The following is a 19,859-nucleotide window of genomic DNA, read 5'->3' as shown; positions in this document are numbered from 1 at the left end:
AGGAATGGAGGTATTCCCAAGTCACCTCAAGCAGGATGAATCCCAGTAGTTCCCTGTAGGAATACAGCTATGTTTGTGATGGAAGCCCAGTAAAAGGCGGTTCCTCATAATAAAATTATAAATATATATATATATGTATATATATATATATATTTCATTCATCCATTCACATATCATTCCTTGTGATTTCATAAATAATTTAATTATTTCAGAAACATCACTATATACTGTACATATAGTTGGTTGACCTCTCTATTTGGTCCATAATTATTACATGTTGTAAAAGTCCTTTGATTTTTAAATTTAAGAAGAATATGGTGTTTCTCCTAAATCTTTATAATTTCCTCTTCTGTATTGCTTTTTTAAAAACCCTTTTTTTCTTTTTCATATTTCCATTTTTTATTATTATAGCAAAGAACATTGATCTAGACAGAAATATAAACACAGTATAATAGCTTCTCTTGTACAATTAAATATGTCCCTGCTGATAAGTAAAAGTCAATATTTGAAAATTGACAACAACCAATGTATAAACTGACACAGTGAACTGAGATAGATCAAGTCTTAGATAGATCACCTTTTAATACAGATTCTGTTCTGTTCTATACAATAACACGTAATATAAATCTTATACAATACTAATATTTCTCTATACACATGGTCATAAATGTACAGTACAGTGTACACACATACAGTATTAACACAAATACAATTACATGTATCATCTCTTTACAGAAACTTTCCAAATCATTCAGAATTTATCACAATGGCTGTTTTTCTGTCCGGCAGATGATTGTGACCCCCCCCCAAAAAGTTTTTTTTTTGACTAAAACTCAAAACAGACACTTCAATATTTACATCCCTGAAAAATGTACACGAATACACAAGAATTATTGTCTTCTGTCTGACTCAGAAATAGTGTAAAAGGGTTGAGGATTAAGGGGGAGATAGCCCAAAGCCCAAGGAGCTCTCCCAGACTTGAGCCCATACAAAGTACTCTATCTACTTATTGACATAAATCTTTACCTACTTTAACACCCATAATACAACAGCTGATTGAGGGCTGGTTTATTGTTCAATGTCCAGCACATTTTGAAATGAGACATGAAGCCCTGAGGAGAAAGAGAGACACAGATATAGTGTAATATGTCCAGACTCAGTTCAGAAGCTGACAGAGGCCTGTTTGCCTCCGCAGTCATTCAAAGTGCTGTCCAAAAGCAGTGACTCTGTCCTCCAGAGCAACAAACAACGAACGTGAGATGGTGTCCCATGTCAGCGTTTGTTTGTTTTTCCACATCAGCATTTCTCTGGTTTAGGATGCTAGTTTACCTGCAGTGATTACAGAGACAGTTTCAATGGAGTTTTAACAAAATATTGCCCTTTGATTACCACTATAAAACTGAAGTGATACAATTTCAGTAGTATTACAGTGGCCTGTCATATACATATAGTTACAACTGCTCCATATAATTTGCTTTTATGTTTTGCCCAGCAGCCTCCTGCTGTTAATCAGAAGATTAAGTCCCCTTTCGTCTCTCTTCCCTCTGTAATCTAAACCACTAATAGAAAACCGACAATTCTGTGTTCACATTCTCTTTGTTCACATCCTAGGGGTCATTGCTTTGCTCATGATTTATTGCACATAATCATGGACACACACACACATTTGTTCATTCATACAACCACGCATTTGTTGCACACACACACACGCTCACAAACACACGTGCATACATGCAAACATACGAACACAATCACACATCCTCGCCCACGTAATCCACGTCACTCTTAAAGTTTATTTTTTCCAAAAGAAAGTCATGCCTTTTAGCTTAACTTTGCACACATTCTTATAAAATATGGTGCTTGTTTGAAATGAAATCTGTATCAGTTTTTTTTTTTTTTTGCAGTTTCCTGGTAGTTTCACTTGAGCCTGTAAACTTTGAATCTGAATGCTTGCATTTACCTGCGATTAATTTTGCTACACCATGTGCAAATCCTTTCACTTGTATACATTTTTTGTAAACATACAGCAGGACATTCAGCACCATGAGAATACATTAATAACTCAATTAAGGCATGAAAAAATAGGGAAAGAAAAAGAAATATAGACTTCAATTATTAATTTTCTCACTGAGAATATCTGTGCAGGTAGATATCAGTGTGCTTTCACAGGTAATGACTAAATGCAGATCAGTGTGCATTATGTGTGTGTGTGTGTGTGTGTGTGTGTGTCTATCTGTGCATATGTACATGCACATGCAAGTTAAAAGTGCACGCAGGAGCATTAATGTATGCGTTTACTGTTATCTAACCCTTACCCTAAATGTTGAGTGCACACTAGTATCTTTAGTAGCCATCGGTATAGTGTTGTTATAATGCTTGGTCAGTGTTGCTATGGAGACACTGCGGTCACCTTGTCAGTCAAGGAGTGGACTAATGAGGGCCTGTGTAAAGAGAGCAGAGAGCTGCTCTAATTAGAGCTCAGGACTCACCTGTCTCCACATCTGCATGGAACCAGAGGTCATGGGATTTGTCCTGACCTTTGTAAACTAAGTGGTTATCATTTTTCTCACACCTATGCAAGGATATACACACAATCCATCTCTAGCAAATTGGTAAGATACACATGATTCTTCAAATTCACACACACACACAAACACACACACTCACACATGCAAACATGCTGAAGACCAGCCTCATTCCCTCACTGCCTCTGTAAGGCATCAGTGCCATCACTGGCCTCCATCCGTGGCTTGCGATTCTTCCTGTGGCCTCCCCCCTCCACCCAGGAGTTATGAATAACTGTTCCCCCACTGGGAGCTGGGTCTACCTGCAGAAGGGACACTACCCTTTTCTTGACACGTGTTTTGAGGGCACGGCGCAGCTTCTGCCTTGTGAAAGCATAGAGCAGAGGATGAAAGATGGTGGTTCCATAAGCCATTGCCAAGAAGCAAAGGCGGATCCGTACCAGGCTGTCGCTGGGACCCAGACACAGGATGAGAACATTGACTGCAGACAGAGGGGCCCAGCAGCCCATAAAGGTGGATATAATGATTAGGGACATTTTAAGAACACGACGTTGACGCTCCCGACGGTCCCTGTGTCTACGCACAGCCCGCCTCAAAGCGATGATAGCAGAAACCGAAGCCTGGACACCCATGGAGGAGGCAGGCAATGGTGAAGTGGCATGGGTCTGGGTTGAGGCTGAAGCCGGGGTTGGAGAAGCAGGAGTTGCCGGTGTGGTGGCGATGGGGGTGGTGGCAGCAGTACTGACAGTAGTGACAGTTGCTCCACTGTCAGACATCCCCTGGGGCATGGAGGAGAGTGGTGGTGGGGATGTTGGTGTTGGTGTGGGAGAGGGTATAAGGGGAGGATGGGTGAGGTTCTGGTTCTGGTTGGAGGACACTACCTCTGTGGACAAGGTGAGGTCCTTCCTCCTCTGCCTCCTGCAACGTATCCTGCAGGTGGAGTCCTTTGCACGCGCACCCCTCATCATGTGGGAACCAATGCGAATGTTGAGGGCCTGTAGGATTCTGGAGTATGTGAACAACATGACAGCTACAGCGATGAAGAAGCAGGGCACTTGGAGTAACAGGTGGTAATACATAGCCAGGCCTGTGTAATACCCCTGCCCCCCGATGCACAGCAGTGTCCTGTTCTGCCACACTGGAGGCAGGATGTGTGAAGGGGAGGAGGGCTGAGTGGAGGGTACAGAGGAAGGAGAAAGGGAGGAAAAAATGGGTGTCACTCCAGTGGTGAGTTCAGAGTCATTGTTCTGCGCCTCTGGCTCCTCATCCTCACCATCCTCAGCCCTCAAAGAGAAGAAGTCCCCCTCAAGGAAGGGCAGGAAGAAGACAGCCAGAGACACAGCCCACACCGCTGCCAGGAGCAGCGCAGCACGCCTGGGGGTCAGCAGACGACTGGCTGGACGCACTGAGATGTCGTATCGGTCCAAACTGATCACCAGCACATTAACTGCTGTGGCGACGCTAGTGAATGTGACACAGGCCTCGTGAAAGAGACACAGCGTGGCAAGACTGCCAACTCCACTTCCATTAGCTGGTAGTAGGATCACAGCCACAGTCAGCGGCAGACACAGCACACAGACCAGTATGTCCAGGACATGGAGGTTGACTGTGACCAGGTTGCTGACTGAATCCACAAGGTTGGACTGAGCACAGTAGAGCACAAGTACGGTCAGGTTGCTGCTGAAGCCCAACACCAGCTCCAGCATCAGCACAGTGGTCAAAGACACCTGGTAGCCCAGAGGGTAGGGGGTGCTCCAGCCCTCCTCCACCCCCTCCCCACCCCCTCCATCCAGCAGGCCTACCCCCTGACCATCGCTGGTCTCAAGGAGGTCACGATAGCCTTCGGTCTCCATGGACGCCACAGCACTCCTTCACACATAGCAACAGAGGCCGCCACGCGAGACCATGCTCTGTCTCTTCTTTTCCTCTGGCTCAAACAAGACACCAACGAAGATGATGGCCAGATCGGTTTTCTATGAAAAAAATAGAGGAGAAAAATAGAAAGGAGAAGAGGAAGAGAAAGACAGACAGAAGACAGAGAAAGATCAAGGAGTTTAGCAGTCATCTTGTTTCATATTTACTCAAAAATAACACTGCACAACAAGTACAAGTCAAACTTGTCAGATTTCACAAGTGAAGAGAAGCTATGAGTTGACAGCGAAGTGAAAAGTGATCTTGGCAGTCGACTGGAGCCATGGGGTGCAGTTCAAGCTGCTGCTGATGACCCATGATGTCTCACTGGGCTCAGGCTGTTTGACAACAACATGCGTTGCATAGACAATGCTAACAGTGCAGAGGGGAATTTTCGGCATATTTGCAAGTATGAGTGCATTAAGTAGAGACTTAGCAGAGGATCTGAGCAGTCTGCAGATTTTATCAAACCACTGGGGAATTTATTTCCTGATTATGCTTATAGTTTATATACTGTGCTGAATTCTGTTACAAAGACATAACCATGTTTCTCATGATTCATTCTTATGCAACATACATTATATGGGTCAGAAACAAAGCTTGTAGGATATAGCACAAGGAAACATAAAGAACCAACCAGCACGCCAGCACTATTGAGATGGTAGTGACATAATGCATGTTGTTTATAGTACTTAGATCCACCTGTACCTCTTCCTTCATGATCGGCAACCCACCTTGTGAAGACAATTAATGCCTGTACAAAACCCAGTAAATGCAAATATAAAAATTCCCCTGTTAAATCCTTGGTCTTGATTATTCTACAAGCAGTATAAAACTGTCAGCTTCTACCTCCAATAGGAGAGGTGGCAGAGACATTGGTGGGCTGGTAGAGAGATTGTGCAGTGCTTGTCAACATAACAGGCAACCAACTGAGGGTGGCAGCAGTTAATAGTTCTCACAGGGAGATGCAATGAAGACGAATGGATCAATGATCCACGGACAGTGGCACATAAACAACGCTATCAGAGAAAGACTAGCTCCCCTGGCATCCTCTCTCCACACCCCCTCTTTTCTACATCCCTCACATCCCTTCCTACTCTGTTGCATCTTCAGTTTACTGGCTGAGACAGAGTACTTTGCATGTACGGCATGCTATTCATGCTCACTGGATGCTCTCCTGTGCTCGGGAAGGAATCATATGAAGTGTTGGTTTATTAGATAGACCCCATCTTCATATACAGGAAGAAAGATTACTATTCCATGTGTCTCTGAATGAAGAGCTACAGGTGTGTCTTTACAGGCAGTGTTGACCCGAGACCTCTCTATCAACCTTTCCTCTGACATACTTTCTGTTCTCACCCTCTCATTTGCCCTTTTCTCTTTGTTTTATTTCACAGTTTTTCCTCCCATTTGTCATGTGGAAAGGACCTGCAGGCAGAACAGGACTCAGTGTGGAACAGTGGTCTATCTTAATCCACTAATGGGTTCCATGGGGTTTGTGGAGTTGCTGGAACATTGATTTAAAGCATCATCGATCTGCCAATTTAACAGGCCCGAGGCAAGGGAGCTCACAGACACACTCCCTGTCTCATCCTTTCACAAGTAACTGTGGTCTCATTTCGAGTGCTGCATAAAATAGTTCTGAGCGAATTTCTTTTATTTCTTACTTTTAACACCAACAAAGAAATAGTGTTGCATTTACTTTGACAAAATATCACAATACCGTAAGCCACCTGATATTACTGAACAAAGATAGGGTTTTTAAAATGTTCAATACATGTTTTTTTTTAAGTATTTTGCCATCCTAAAAGCAGTATAAAAGTGACTGAAAATGAATGAAAATGTGGTCTTTGGGTTGCAACATTATGACATCATCTTGTTTCACAGACATGTTCCCAGGAGTAAAAATCTAGATCCACCATGTGTTTGAGACTATCAACACTGAGCCTCTTACCCGAGAATATTGTGTGAGCTGTGACCTTATAATGTCATCAGAATCAATCATGTTTACAGTCTTTATTCAATAGTGATGACTACACGATGCCATAGAGGATCATGGAGCAAACAAAGGCACATTTTATGTTTGACAGTCAATCACTTACACCAATCACAGAGGCAACATACATGTCAATACTCCATTGACCAACCAGTGTCTAAAAGCTCATGAGAGGGTTGTTTGAAGCACTACAGTAAATTAATGCCAGGGATGAAAACTGAACTCTCCGATAGCGTTTAATTAGAACTCAATAACTTTGTAAATGTAAGCTCACCAAGATTTGCTGAAAATTGAGTGGGATAACATAACACACATGTTAAGTCCCTGCTCTTCTTTATAAGAGTAAAATTATCCATATCCATTGCATTCTGCAATCACTGATTTGATCAGTCTCATCAAACATCAGGCCATCATCTGTTTGTCTTAACAGTCCTGCAAATTAGTACAAGGGATAATAGTGTACTGGTGAAATGAGCAAGCTGAATAGCTTTCAACAAGAGTAATTGGCACTATTCTATGACTAAGTGAAACAATGAGCCACAATCAGTTCTGTGATAACAGATAGTACTGTGTGATGAACTAGTAAGAGATGCAAAGGGCCACAGATAAAAGACTGGAAAACATCTGTGAGCAGCTGTGACCTGCGGGCAGGAAAAGCCACAATAGTCTGTATTTTTACGGCAAGAGAGGGAGGAAGAAAATTAAAATGTGTAGACAGGATGCCGAACTTCGGGCAGATTTTCTAATCATCAGTGTTTTTTGTCTTTCAGTAGGAATTATAAACACATTGTGCTGTTGCGTCCCTGTTGCAACCAATCAGCATGTGTTTGTGTGTGTCTATATGTGAGCACATTGTTACACTTTTAAGTAGAAAATAGCTTGACAGAAAATAGCTGGAAACAAGGTGAAACTGTGGCACCACAAATAATATCCGCTCTGTGATTGATGTGATTGACAAGTCAGACAGAGGAGTTGGGGCAGAAGGAGATTAGGGCATGTACTAGAAAACATGTTATATTAAGACATGACCCAAACAAAAAGACAATAACATCTGTAAAGTTTTACCAGCTTGATACAGGCTTCGCTTTGGTCGTTACTTCTAAGGACAAACAAATCTGATGCTTGATTTTTTTTTAAGCATCACTTATTATTCTGTTGAATGATCATCATTTGTAGGGCATGACTTCATTTTAGTCACACAGAGTCTTAAATTGGTTTTAGTAAACCTATGTGCCCTCTCCTCAGTCACCAATCAAAAGCATAATTTATCATGTCTATAATAATAATAATCATGTATAGAGAGCTAAATAATAAAGTTGGTTGGTTCAGTAGAAAACCAAATGAGTAACTGTCATCTAGAGACTTTGCTTTGGCTTTGCATATGTTTTCATTAAATCTGGCTTCTTAGAACCCATAGAGTCTGTGCTTTGTTCCAAAACAACAACAAACAGTGCACAACTTCCTGGACCCTGCTGTCAGGGTTATTATAGGTGTCCGGTTGTAGATGACAGGTTGTCAACCCCTTTTCACAATATCAGAGGGCAAATGCTACAGCAGATCCTGTTTTTAGTGTGAAAGCAGTTTCTCTATTGTTTTTCTAGCTTTTTCTGTTCCATTGCAATCTTTCATGCACCTCACACACACACACTCGTACACACAAGCAATCCATGTATTTAGCATTTACTCCTGACAACTCGTTTCCTGCCAAAGGCTTAATTGCTTCAACAAAACACACAAAGGCAAACAGTGGGCATGCTTTCAGCCTAGGCAGGTAAGGCATTTCAGTTTCTTGGCATGTGTCTTGGGTGAAATAACACATAAAATTAGTACACTGAGAGGTTGTGCCAGATGGAGAGGGTCCAACAGTATATACTTTAGGGCAAAACTAACAGTGTCGTCCTTAGATGGTATGAGCATGCACTTGTCTTCTAAGGAAATGAAGAAGAGGAGGAATGAAAGATGCAAAAAGAAACAACTTCTTACAATAAAAGATGTAGATGGTACTGATACAGCTGATATTTCCCTAAGCTTCCAAGGCAACTGCAGCGAAATGCATTTAAAAGTTGCAAAACCTTATCGGAGTGCAATCAACAAAGTGCAGCAGCTACTCAGTGGATGTCAAGACCAAATTCAAGTTCAAGTTAATTAAACACACCTGCAACTCTGTCCCCAATATTTGGTCAGACATTGTATTTATTTTTTATTACTGTTCTCTTTTTTATTCTCCGAGGCAGCTGTTCTTGGTTTTCATTAAGCTTCCTTTATTATTTCGCCTGTGCAAAATTGATCCTCAGAAATCTGGCAAATATACCAGAGTGTGCAATCAACCGCACTTATCATATCCCCTTCCATCATTTTTGTGATAGATACATACACCCTTCACTGATTACACAGAATGATACCTCAGATGACAGGGAAAACTTCCAGGTCAGTGCACCTGTCTGCCACACAACACACACGTTTCCAGGTCTGCAATGAGGCAGAAACGGTTAATTAAATCTGGCTGTCTGTGTCATGACTGCTGTCCATCGCGCTGCTGCATGCCTGGATCTCACCCTGCTGCTGTTGAAAGTGCTGATCCAGCACCGAGCCTGAGGACAACCTCCCATTGTCACCTCAGTCTGCGGCAATGTAGATGTGACACTGTGGTTGACAGATGTGAGACTTCAGTTTGCTAATTATTTAAATATAACCTGCGCCCTCTATAAAACTTTATATGCCCAGTTTGTATATTTCTGGTGGTGTGACAACATCTGCTCAATGTCTGTCTGTTCCTAATCAACTGTGAAGTAATTTGTTAGGAGTAGTTAGTGTTAGTATAGACTAATGTGTCTCTGGCTTGTTGTTGTCTGTTGTCTAGTGCTGTAAATTAGACAACTCAAGTATAATAACTTGAATAGGAGGCAGAAGAACTTCAGAGTGACATTTACTGTATGCACAATGCTGAAAGTCTTGTCCAGTAAGGCATACCTCACTAGATTTGATTGTGTAAGCGACAGAATTGCTTTAAGTTAGTTTGTCCCTTTGGCAGGAGCTCTTGCTGTTAATCTGTATTCCTGCTGCTGTAGTTTATATTCAGCTATTGGAAAATATCCAGCGCCTGGAGATGGAGATTGTCAGTGCTGCTTACATGAGGACAACAATAACCCAAGTAGATGTTTTCCAAAAATGAGACTGGAAAGAGAAAAAGGCTGTGGTGGTAAGCAGTGCCTGTTTGTTCAAATAACTAAAAAAGACATGAGGGTGTTGTAACTGACTACAGATGCACAAAGATGGAAGCCATAGTTGAATTGTAGGGTTTATTGAGGCTACTATCTGTTCCTTCTGTTATGGATTTTTCCTTGTAAAACTGTGAAATGTCGCTACAAAATGGTGAGACTAGAAAGAAGCCTTTGCTTTTTGATTCTATGGGGCTGACACCAAAAGCTGACATTTAGGGAAGAAAGGGAAACCAAGGAGAGAGACAGGCAAAATGGGGAGAGAAGGAGAAAAAGACAGAAAAGAAAAAAGCAAACAGGATGATGGCGCATGCAGCATGCTGACTCATGGCTGTCTAAGGTATTCCTAATGTCCGCAGTGAGACAATTGATCAAAGGCTTAATTTTCCCACTCAATTCATCCAGCAGTGCTAACAGCAAGTAGCCACCAGCTGGGCAGCAGCATCCCTGGCAGACTCCCAGCAAACCAGCCAGGACAGGCCAACAACACAACCAACTCAGTGGGAGCAACAACATCCCACCTTATTTAATGTGTCTCTGATCAGGACAGCCTAACCAGCTTCAGGAGAAATGCACGCAATTCATTTCTAATTTATGTAACACTTGCATGTTTATTACAGGTGTTAGATGAACTCGTAACTGCTATGTGAGGCCAAGCAACACTTAACACTTTAAAATGTAAAATGGGTTAACATAACTCCTGTTGAGCTTGCCAAAGACACACAGGCACACCGTGTAGTCCACAATGTATCGCTAACAGCCACCCACTCACACAGCCACCCACTGCCATCCCACGTCTCTGCACACGCTCCCTGTCCTTACACTCTCTGCAGATACAACGGAAGATGGATTGCTATCAGAGGTGAATGACATCTTATGTGCTTAAGAAACTGCTGAATCCCAGCTGCACTTATGCCTGAGACAAGTTAGGGAGAAAGGGATGGAGGTAACGGGTGGTAAGATGAAAATGGGAGGTAGGTGCAGTGAGGGAGTGATGGATGGGAGGGAGGCTTACGGGTGTGCAGATGGATGCTGAGTCGTGTGCTCGCTGGAGGGGAATGTTTGTTCCCTGTTCACTACCTCTATCCATCTCTCTTTTGAATAGTCCCAGTTGCACCTCCTTGCCTCCCCTCTTCACCATCCATCTTACACCAGCACACACATGCCTCTTTGCTTTTACACGACAACATCTTTGTGCAATCCCCCCAGATCTGCCAGATAGACCATTCTGTGATTTTGAATCCTAAAGCAGTGCCTCATAATGTAACAGTGCAAGTAGCCATTTGCTATTTTGTCACTACATCAGACACCTTGTAGGTAAAATAAAGACTCACACGTCCAATCACTTTATATCCCACAATTCTTGACAGGCTGCTACCAGAACATCAATAAGGAAGCTGCAGAAGGCCAGTTAATTATCACAGCCTGTAATCTATATAACCAGCTCTCTATAGAGAGAAGACCTTGGTCTCTAGACAGCTCTGGTCCACAGGGTGTGAGGCATTATTACCACCTGACAGCGTGTTCGATGGATTTCATTTGGCTCCACCATTCATTAAAGGCACTCCTCGATATCCTATATCCAGCTATAACGTCCCAAGCCTGTAATTTTGCTATTACATGCGCCACCCCCCAATAAGCACTAATCAAGGCTGCCACGCAATCACAGCTCTTTAAAACAAGAAGAAATCAAATTCAAGTGTGAAAGCCAGAGGAATTCAAGTAAAACTGAATCAGAGCAAGTGGAGACCGTGATGTAAATCAGTGCTTTGGAAGGCTGTTCACTGGCCCATCGAAAAGAATAGCAATGATTAGTAATAATGATGGTAAGACAATAAAACACGATAAAATGCAGGGATATAACAGTGTTCATTATATGTCTATTATATTAGTCTATTACACTAATTACTCCTACATTTCTTATTTGCTCTGAAGTGATTAGCTGTGATGTCTCCCTCCATCTCTCCATTTCAACAACACTTGTCATCAGGAGTTAATTGATTATACAAATGCATTCGTCACACTAAATGCGCTAAACTGACTTTTGTTGAGCTGTGTTGTGTTGGAGTGTTGAGAATACAGAGATAAGTTACAGTGCGAGGACTCTAGTCACTTTTTGTCTGGTGACAAAGCGCTAAACCTGTATGTGTGATGACTGGCCTCTAAGCAGTGCTCGTCTTCAGCCAGAAAAAGCTTTGACCTGTGCTCATGTGCACATTGCTGCACTGAACATATTCACACACACACACTCACCCTGAAAACCTCACACAAGCAGGAGACACTAACACAAACTTTGATTGAATTTGTTTTCTAAATCTGTTACATTAACTCAAACTGCGTTTGCTTTCAGTTAAGGAATCCAATAAACTTGGTCTTGATTTTTTGTTTGACTGCATGGATTAGTGATTTGATTTTCCAGCTTGATTCTTCCAAGTAAATTACATTTCAAGAGTGTCTCCACACTACCACAAGTCAAAAGCTGCTGAATGCAAGAAAATAGTGTTAATTAAAATAAATCAAAGTATTCCCACACTTATCTCCATTAAATATACCCAACTGAATGTCAAAACTTTCAATTAAACATGGTATGAAATGCAATGATGTATGCAATGAAGAAAACTGTGTTGATGCTTTGATTTTGTTCCATACACCATATGGAAAGATGACATTTCCTTCTTAATGGTGCCATGTGGTGCCAGCTTCAGGTACCTTGGTGTCCACATCACCAAGGGCCTGACCTGGGGGCTGCATACCGACTTAGTGGTGAGAAAGGCAAGACAGAGACTGTTTCGCTTGAGGAAATTTTGGTATCCCCTCAAATACTGAGGAATTTCTACTCCTGCACCATCGAGAGCGTCCTGATGAGGAACATCACTGCCTGGTATGGAAACAGCACCGAACAGTACCGCAAAGCCCTGCAAAGAGTGGTTCGCTTGGCTGAACATACAATAGGTGTACTCTACCCTGCCTAAGGGATATTTACACCAGGCACGGCAAAAATAAGGCTAGGAGAATCATTAAGGATTCCAACCACCCGGATAATGGCCTTTTATCCGTGCTGCAGTCAGGAAGAAGGTAGCAGATACACCAGGCCAGTACTGAGAGGCTCAGGAAGAGCTTCTACCGTCATGAGGTCACTGTCTAAGACTAACCCTCTCCCTCAAATCATACACATGTATTTATTACTATTCCTCTTTTATTTAAACTCTCATTATTGCACAAATTGAAAGAACTGGATTACATTTTACTGTGATTGTACCTTGTATGATTACATGTGACAAATAAACTTGATTGATTGATTAGACTGTTTCTTACCAAAACATATTATGTATCCTTGAGGCCTAATAAACACACTGAGTACATTTTCTTTGACATAAAACATTTGCGAAACCATTTTTTAAAATATTGAAATGTACTGTTTACATCTGTATTCTCTTGCTAGCAGTCTTCTTCTCTGCCTTTGCTGGTGCATTCCTGCATTTCTTGGCACGTTACCACCATCTGTACATCAGTGAAAGACTGTGAAACCATTGTCAGGAATGTGTATCGCGTTCCCACTCCTAAAACATTGCTCCACAGCGCTAATAGTGGTCAAAAACTCCACAGGTTACCTTTAACAAAGCATTACATTGAAACTGTACCAAGCATACATTTTAAATCCCTAACCAGGACAGTTTTGCACTCTTGTAGTGCTCACCTTCAGCTGGAATTTAATCAAACTTTGCTTTGGTAGATCAGTCCTTGCACAGAGAGGGATCTCTTTATGTACCAAAATATTTTGTCTAAAACTGGCTCAGGTTCAGTGTTCATGGACAATGAGTCTTTAGCGAGATGAAGAGCAGATGAAGAGGTCAGAAAACAAAAGAAGACAAAACAACAAAAAAACAGCTTTGAAGGCAATGGAATAAGAGCAAAAGGAGAAAGCACAAAGATGAGGTACTAGAAAAAGAAAGACTGATGTTGTCTGTGCCAGGTTAAAATGATTAAGCTATTTCACTCCAGAAGGCAATTAGAGCTCAATTAATGCCATTTATCTCCTGTAGACAGGGCAACGTTGACCAAGAGGGGAGAGCACCACTGCAGGCATCTGTGCTACCACACCGTAATGACAGACAGAGGTCTAACCTGAGGGAGGGGAAGACCAACACATACACACATCTCCCAAAAAAAAAAAAAATCATGGATTCATCTTCTTTTCTCATATGGAGAGTTTCATAAGAAACCCATTAGGAGGGCAAAGCAAATGAGGCACATACTAAATACTTGCAGTGTCAATCAAACCTCATTTACACTTACACCTTACAGAATGTGCTTGTCAGCTTCCATCTAGTGTAGCAGATGTGTCAACAGCATGGACATATGCAGTACATGTAATTATAACTAAATATAGCTAAACATACCTAAATATGTTTTGTAAGACAGAAGCAAGAAAACGGCTGTATTCCTGTGCTACAGATGGGCGGCCACTGAGTCTATGAAGTGGTTTTATACCTCTCTCTCTGTCTCCCTCCTCTTGGTAGTCTATTTCACCCCGGTCACTCCACTCTGCTCCTCTAATGATTTATCGTTCCATCTCTTCTCTCTATTTGCTCCTCACATGTCTTACTTTTTCACTACGACCCCTATCTCGAGCTGGGATCTGCTTCACCCTCATGTTTCCATGCACTGACACGCTTCAAGGAACTTTGTTATTTACTATATTTGGCTATAGGGGATTAAGTGCAGTATCCATTTAATTTAACATAGTGAATATGATCGTGTCGACAAGAAGGATGAGCATTATCAGCCTTCACTAATCAATACATCTATGTGCAAGGCAGTTATAGTGTTTATTACGTTTTGATCCTTTTCTGTTATTACACTCAAAGGCAGATTCTTATTTTTTTAAAGATTTTATGCAAGGAAGTATGCACTGTACTTAGGAATACACAAATATAGACACAGTTTAAATTCCTTAAATACAGTTGAGACCCGCTGTTGAAGCCTGTTGTTGGACGCTTTTACAGCAGAGAATGTGACTGTTTCTACTTACTGCAGTGAGATTTTTGCATATATTGAACATCTGCCAAGCTTGCAAACAGTGTTGCCGTCTGTTTACAAGTCAAGTTAAAGATACAATAAAAAATGTATTAACATAACAGCTTGGAGGATTTAAATTGTCAGTGGAAAATTAATGTTTGGAATGAAAACATCACACCCTCCAAATACATACAATTTGCTGCTCTTACATAAATCTTGTGTGCTTTTACCACACTGTTGTTGTCTTTTAATCAGCCCGACAAGACTCTCACCATCTACACTGTTCAGCATTGTCATATATGAAATGTAAATAAGACCACTCAATCAGCTAGTCAGATCAGAGGTACAGTATTCCTTTGCTCATTGCGCTGAAACAAAATATGACAGCTTCCCTCAACTACGCTGCGGCTTCTAGCTGAAGAGTGACACGTGTGGTGGAATATTTTCCCACCAGCAGCATCAAAGCTTCTCTATAAATACATGCACAGACACAAACACACAATGACCCACATGCAAAGCAAACACACAGGCTGCCACCACGAGAGTGAATCGAAAATGGGAATATGTTAAAACAATTCTCCCGTTGGGATTCACATCAGGGATTCGACGTGGAAAAGAGGTGGAAATACAGCTGTTAGACATACACATGTGTGCACCAACACACACAGGTAGAAAACATCACAGGACAGGTGGGCTTTAATTAACTGTTTTTAATCTTTATGTTCAGTTTCACTAAAAAAGTCAATTTTGAGATGAACAGTCCTAAGTGTGTGGTTAATGAACTGCAGTGTCAGTTAAAAATCACCAAGAAAGTAAAATTCAGGAGACAGTCAGCAACCAAATGGGGAAAAAATGGAAAAAAACAAGTCCTCCAAATTAAACGACCACATACTGTAGGTTGTTTAACCATGCGCTCCAGAACCACCCATGGGAATGTTTTCTAATCCAACACCTCTTTTGGCAGTAATCAGCAGGATAACATAATTTGTCAAACCACTGTTAAAAAATAATGATGTTTTATGATGTGACAATGCTGTGGTTACAGTCTGGTTAGGTTTAGGCACAAAAACCAATTGATTAGGGTTATGGTTAGGGTTAGGGTTAGGAGCAAACAGCGGTCTCCTGCAGCAAGGTCCATAAAGTCCACTTTTTGCAAGTTGGGATTGAATCAGCCACTCGAGCCACCACCTCTGAATATGGAAATGTATCACCTTATATAGATATCTCCACTGCACTGCTAGTTGGTGTCTGTCACTCAAACATAACTATAGGTCATTTTTGGTGACTGACATTATAACCTATAGTGTCATTTTTCTTGGCAAGGACGGGATCGAAAAAAAGGTTCAACTATCCTCATTTCAAGCTAAATCTTAAACATTTAATTTAGGTTTTACTGTAGCCGCAAATAAAAACTAACTATAATACATTATCTAGATTAGGTCTACAGTATGCCGGTCTGACAGTTGTTAACAAATTACATAACCACACTTACTAAGCAATAACACTGCATTAGTATTTAAGGCCAAATTGAAAGTAAAATAAGCTGACACATTATTGTGGCATAGCACTGCGTATTACAAGAGAATATAACGAAATAGAAAATTCATAAAGTATATCAAGTGGGAATCCATAATGTGAGAGAGCAGAATAAGTGTTGCAGAGGAAAATGATGAGAAATACGAGAGACAACAAAAATAATGTTAACAAGCAAGGTGATATTAAAGGTATGTTGACAAAAAGTCTTTGATTAAAAAGTAACTTATGGCCAAATCATCATGCCAGGAAACAAAACTGCTTCCCCATATCTGAAGAATTTGGTAACAAATAGCTTTTTCCTTCATACTGATCAACTAATGCAAACAGGCAGGATTTTGACATTAAACTAATTGGGAGCATGAGCGAAACTTTAACCTGAACTAGACAATGTGATGCTTTGCACCAGTGTTAGCAGGGACAAATCCGTCACAGAAGGCCACTTTTCTATCACCCAACAACACATGTGCCCAATTTCACATCTCACCAACAAGAGAGCAGTGTTCAGAACAATCTTTATCACTGCTCCACATTCAAACACATGGCAAGACAGGGCTACACTGCAAGTTATGCAGTGGTATTTGTAAACCTTTACTACAGTTAAACTGGGGTTAACTTAAGTCAAATAGAGAGTTTTATGAATGTCGTGCTGCACTGTGACACCAATCATATCTCAAATTCAAATGAATTCAAATTGACAGCAAAAGTCAGGCAGAGAAAATGCAAATTTCTTATCAAGATCTATAAAAAAAAGATGCATTTCGATTGTACTGTTTTTCTAATGAATGCAAAAGAGCCCTGATAAACAATCCTCATCAAACACCATTATCTCATGTGGTTATGGCAGTTCAAGACCAAGCAATCATGTGCAGTGTGGAAGAATTTTATATGATTAAAAGAATAAATGCCTGCTGAACTGAGCCTCTTAGAGATGATCAAACGGGCCACCTTCATGTTAAGCGTGGCGCGTCCATGTGACTGAAGCACATCAACAACCACTATGGGTCCCTGGAAAATGGAAGACTTGGAGGATCAAAATTACTATCGAAACAAATACTAAATTATACAAATAGCCAGTAGAATGCTACTAAAACCAACCTCCATATTTACTTTATTTTCCTCTGTATTACAAGTGCTGTCTGCTTGTCTTTTTCTGTACAGGACGTGCAAACCAAATTGGTCAGGAGCTGCTGAAGCGTGTTTGTCCCACAGATCAGTCACTTCATATCCGAAAATGCAAACAAGCGATAAAAATCAGCAGGTGACAAGTCCGGGGGCTGTTTTCAGGGCCCTCTTAAGTGCTGGTCTGACAATGAGGTGATTTGTTATTGTCGCCTCCAGTCCGGAATCAAAATGGTTTTACACAGTCTAGTCTCCTTCTAGAGAGCAAACCATCTGTTTCATTTTAGAGACAGACACAGTATTTGAAAGCCTTTACAAGTACATATTTTAAACAGACTGTGGTAGTAAAGAAATGATCAAAATCATGATTACAATTCTGATAATGACCTGAATTTTAAATGAATGAGTCTTAGCAGAAGTGCTGTGTTAAACTTACCAGTTTGGTGAGTGGGAATTCCCTTTACATCCTACTGCAGGTGTCGGTACTCTGCGCTATCTCCAGCACTGGACCTCGATTCACTCCAGCGCTCTCCAGGACAGCCGGCTGTCAGCCAAAAAACGTGACCAGAATAATTTGCCTCCGTTTTGTCATGAATATTATAGCGGGAGGGGTGGCTGGTGGGGTGGTGGTAGGGGGTATTGGGGGGGGGGGGGGGGCTCTCCGCGGCTGCAGATAGAGAGCGCAGCAGTGGCTGTTGCACGCTCACAGGTAATGCCACAGTGTCTTGGCGTTTTTCTTTTAATTCCACCACTCAACACGTCTCCGCTACACCTGTCCACTTTTATGCAGCGGACTTGCACAGCATCCCACACACGGACCGGCCCAACGCATATGCGCTAAACGCTTGCTGGAGCGCAGTCGCTCCATCCCAGCGACCAATACGGTGATCTGCAAGCGGAGAGGGGAGGGATGGAGGGGAGGATGGAGAGCCTTTTTTTTTTTTTGTTGGAAGGGGGTGGAGACAGGGATGCGGGAGTAGGGGTTGGGGGGGCAGGGGTGTGTGCGTGTGTGTGTGTGTGTGTGTGTGTGTGTGTGTGTGTGTGTGTGTGTGTAAGATGGGTAGCCTCTCACAAGGACGACCTGAGATTCCTCAAGGGTGAACGCTCCTCTGTAGTAATTCAGCGAGATTTCCCAATTACTTGCATCCCACTCCCTCTGCCTCTCTCAAAACATATTACACACACTTCACCTGATCTCCCTCAGAGGAAGATGACTCGATACAGGCTAGACTTGATAATCAGTCCCCCACCCACTGTGGAGGAGCCTTTTGGAGGCTTCTGTCTATGCTTTGCTGCACACTGGGGGCTGCACAGTGAGTGTCTGCTGTGCTCATGTCAGACTCTAAATTTCAATGTGGCGACTTCATCGAGCTGGTTAAAGGGGAGATTCATGATGCTTGAAGCCATATTTCACCTGGGATTATCATCGCCATTGTAAGGTGCATCACTTCCATCTGCTCTGCTCTACTCTGAGCACTCTGTCACTACGAGGTGTGTTCAGGGATCAAGGTCACTGACTGTTAAAATTGTGACCTTGGGCACACCGGAATAGTAGGTCCCTGTCAATGCAGTTCTCACGCTGATTCGCAGACAGTTGTTTTAGTGAGGGGTGTAAATTACTGTGCAAGTGAATATGTGATATAAACTGTGCAGAGGGAGATTTAGATAAAAGGTGTGAACACCTGGTGTCTCTGTGGAGAGCTGGGGCAGCTGATGTCAGCTGTTCACTGTTTAAAACCTCCCACGGTAAAATGAGTGCTGAAAAATCTCCTTTTAAGGCTTTAGTTGTTTTTCCGAAATGGATGAGAAAATCTGACTCTGTGAGTTATCAGCTGTGTTTGCTATTAAATTCATTTTGAATGCGTAAATGATTCATAAAACCTGTTACTCCTGTACCAGAAATTTTCCATGTTTGAACCCTGTATGCTGATAAACAGATGGTGGCATGGTTGCTGCTCATATAACTTTGAACAAGAAACATTTCATGCCTCTAAAACTGAATTAAATCATTGTTGACCCTCCTGCATCTCCATCCAACTCCCCAAAGTACTTATTATACATCTTAATAATCTTGTCTGTGCATTTTTCTCTGTATATCAGCGCCATCATCACTGTGATTTATGACCCGTATTTCCTTCCGTTATATCTCTGCAGAATGTGTTATATGCTTAAAACTGAATATTATAGCTACATTTTGATATTTGTCTGGAATTTGATGCAAGCTGCAATATCCAGGCATTAATTTAAAGCTTTATGTGTGTGTGGAACATGTGTGTAAATGTATTGTAAATGTGTGTAAAGGGACAACAAATGCAGGTAAACAGAGCCTTAAAGGATAGGTTCACAATTTGTTAAGTGTGTCCTAAAACAATAGTTAGGTGCCAAAAAACATTGACACAATGGCCATTAAGAAATCCCTTCATAATGCACTTTTAATGTATGTGATGGGGGACAAAATCCACCAAATCAGTCAAATCAAGTCGATATCCTTTAAAGTTACTGTCTTCTTAGTGCCAAATTCCCTCTTTTTGTTAG

General features: G+C 41.6%; 1 protein-coding gene across 1 annotated transcript; it reads right to left on the bottom strand.

The window, feature by feature from the left end:
- Positions 1 to 562: 562 nt before the first annotated feature.
- LOC137181608 (G-protein coupled receptor 22) lies at positions 563 to 17,937 on the bottom strand. Its single transcript, XM_067587431.1, has 2 exons — positions 17,761 to 17,937; positions 563 to 4,498 (listed from the first exon to the last, which is right to left on the bottom strand). Exon 2 carries the CDS (start codon positions 4,376 to 4,378, stop codon positions 2,702 to 2,704), a length of 1,677 nt encoding a protein of 558 aa, XP_067443532.1. The 5' UTR covers positions 4,379 to 4,498; positions 17,761 to 17,937; the 3' UTR covers positions 563 to 2,701.
- Between the last annotated feature and the right edge of the window lie 1,922 nt (positions 17,938 to 19,859).

Source organism: Thunnus thynnus, chromosome 4, assembly GCF_963924715.1.
Source record: "Thunnus thynnus chromosome 4, fThuThy2.1, whole genome shotgun sequence".
Classification (NCBI taxonomy): Eukaryota; Metazoa; Chordata; class Actinopteri; order Scombriformes; family Scombridae; genus Thunnus; species Thunnus thynnus.
Note: the sequence above shows the minus strand (reverse complement) of the source record. Positions and strands in the feature narration are given on the sequence as shown.

Coding starts and splice junctions, on each gene's coding strand:
- LOC137181608 (XM_067587431.1), bottom strand. CDS start 4,378: ATGGAGACCGAAGGCTATCGTGACCTCCTTGAGACCAGCGATGGTCAG.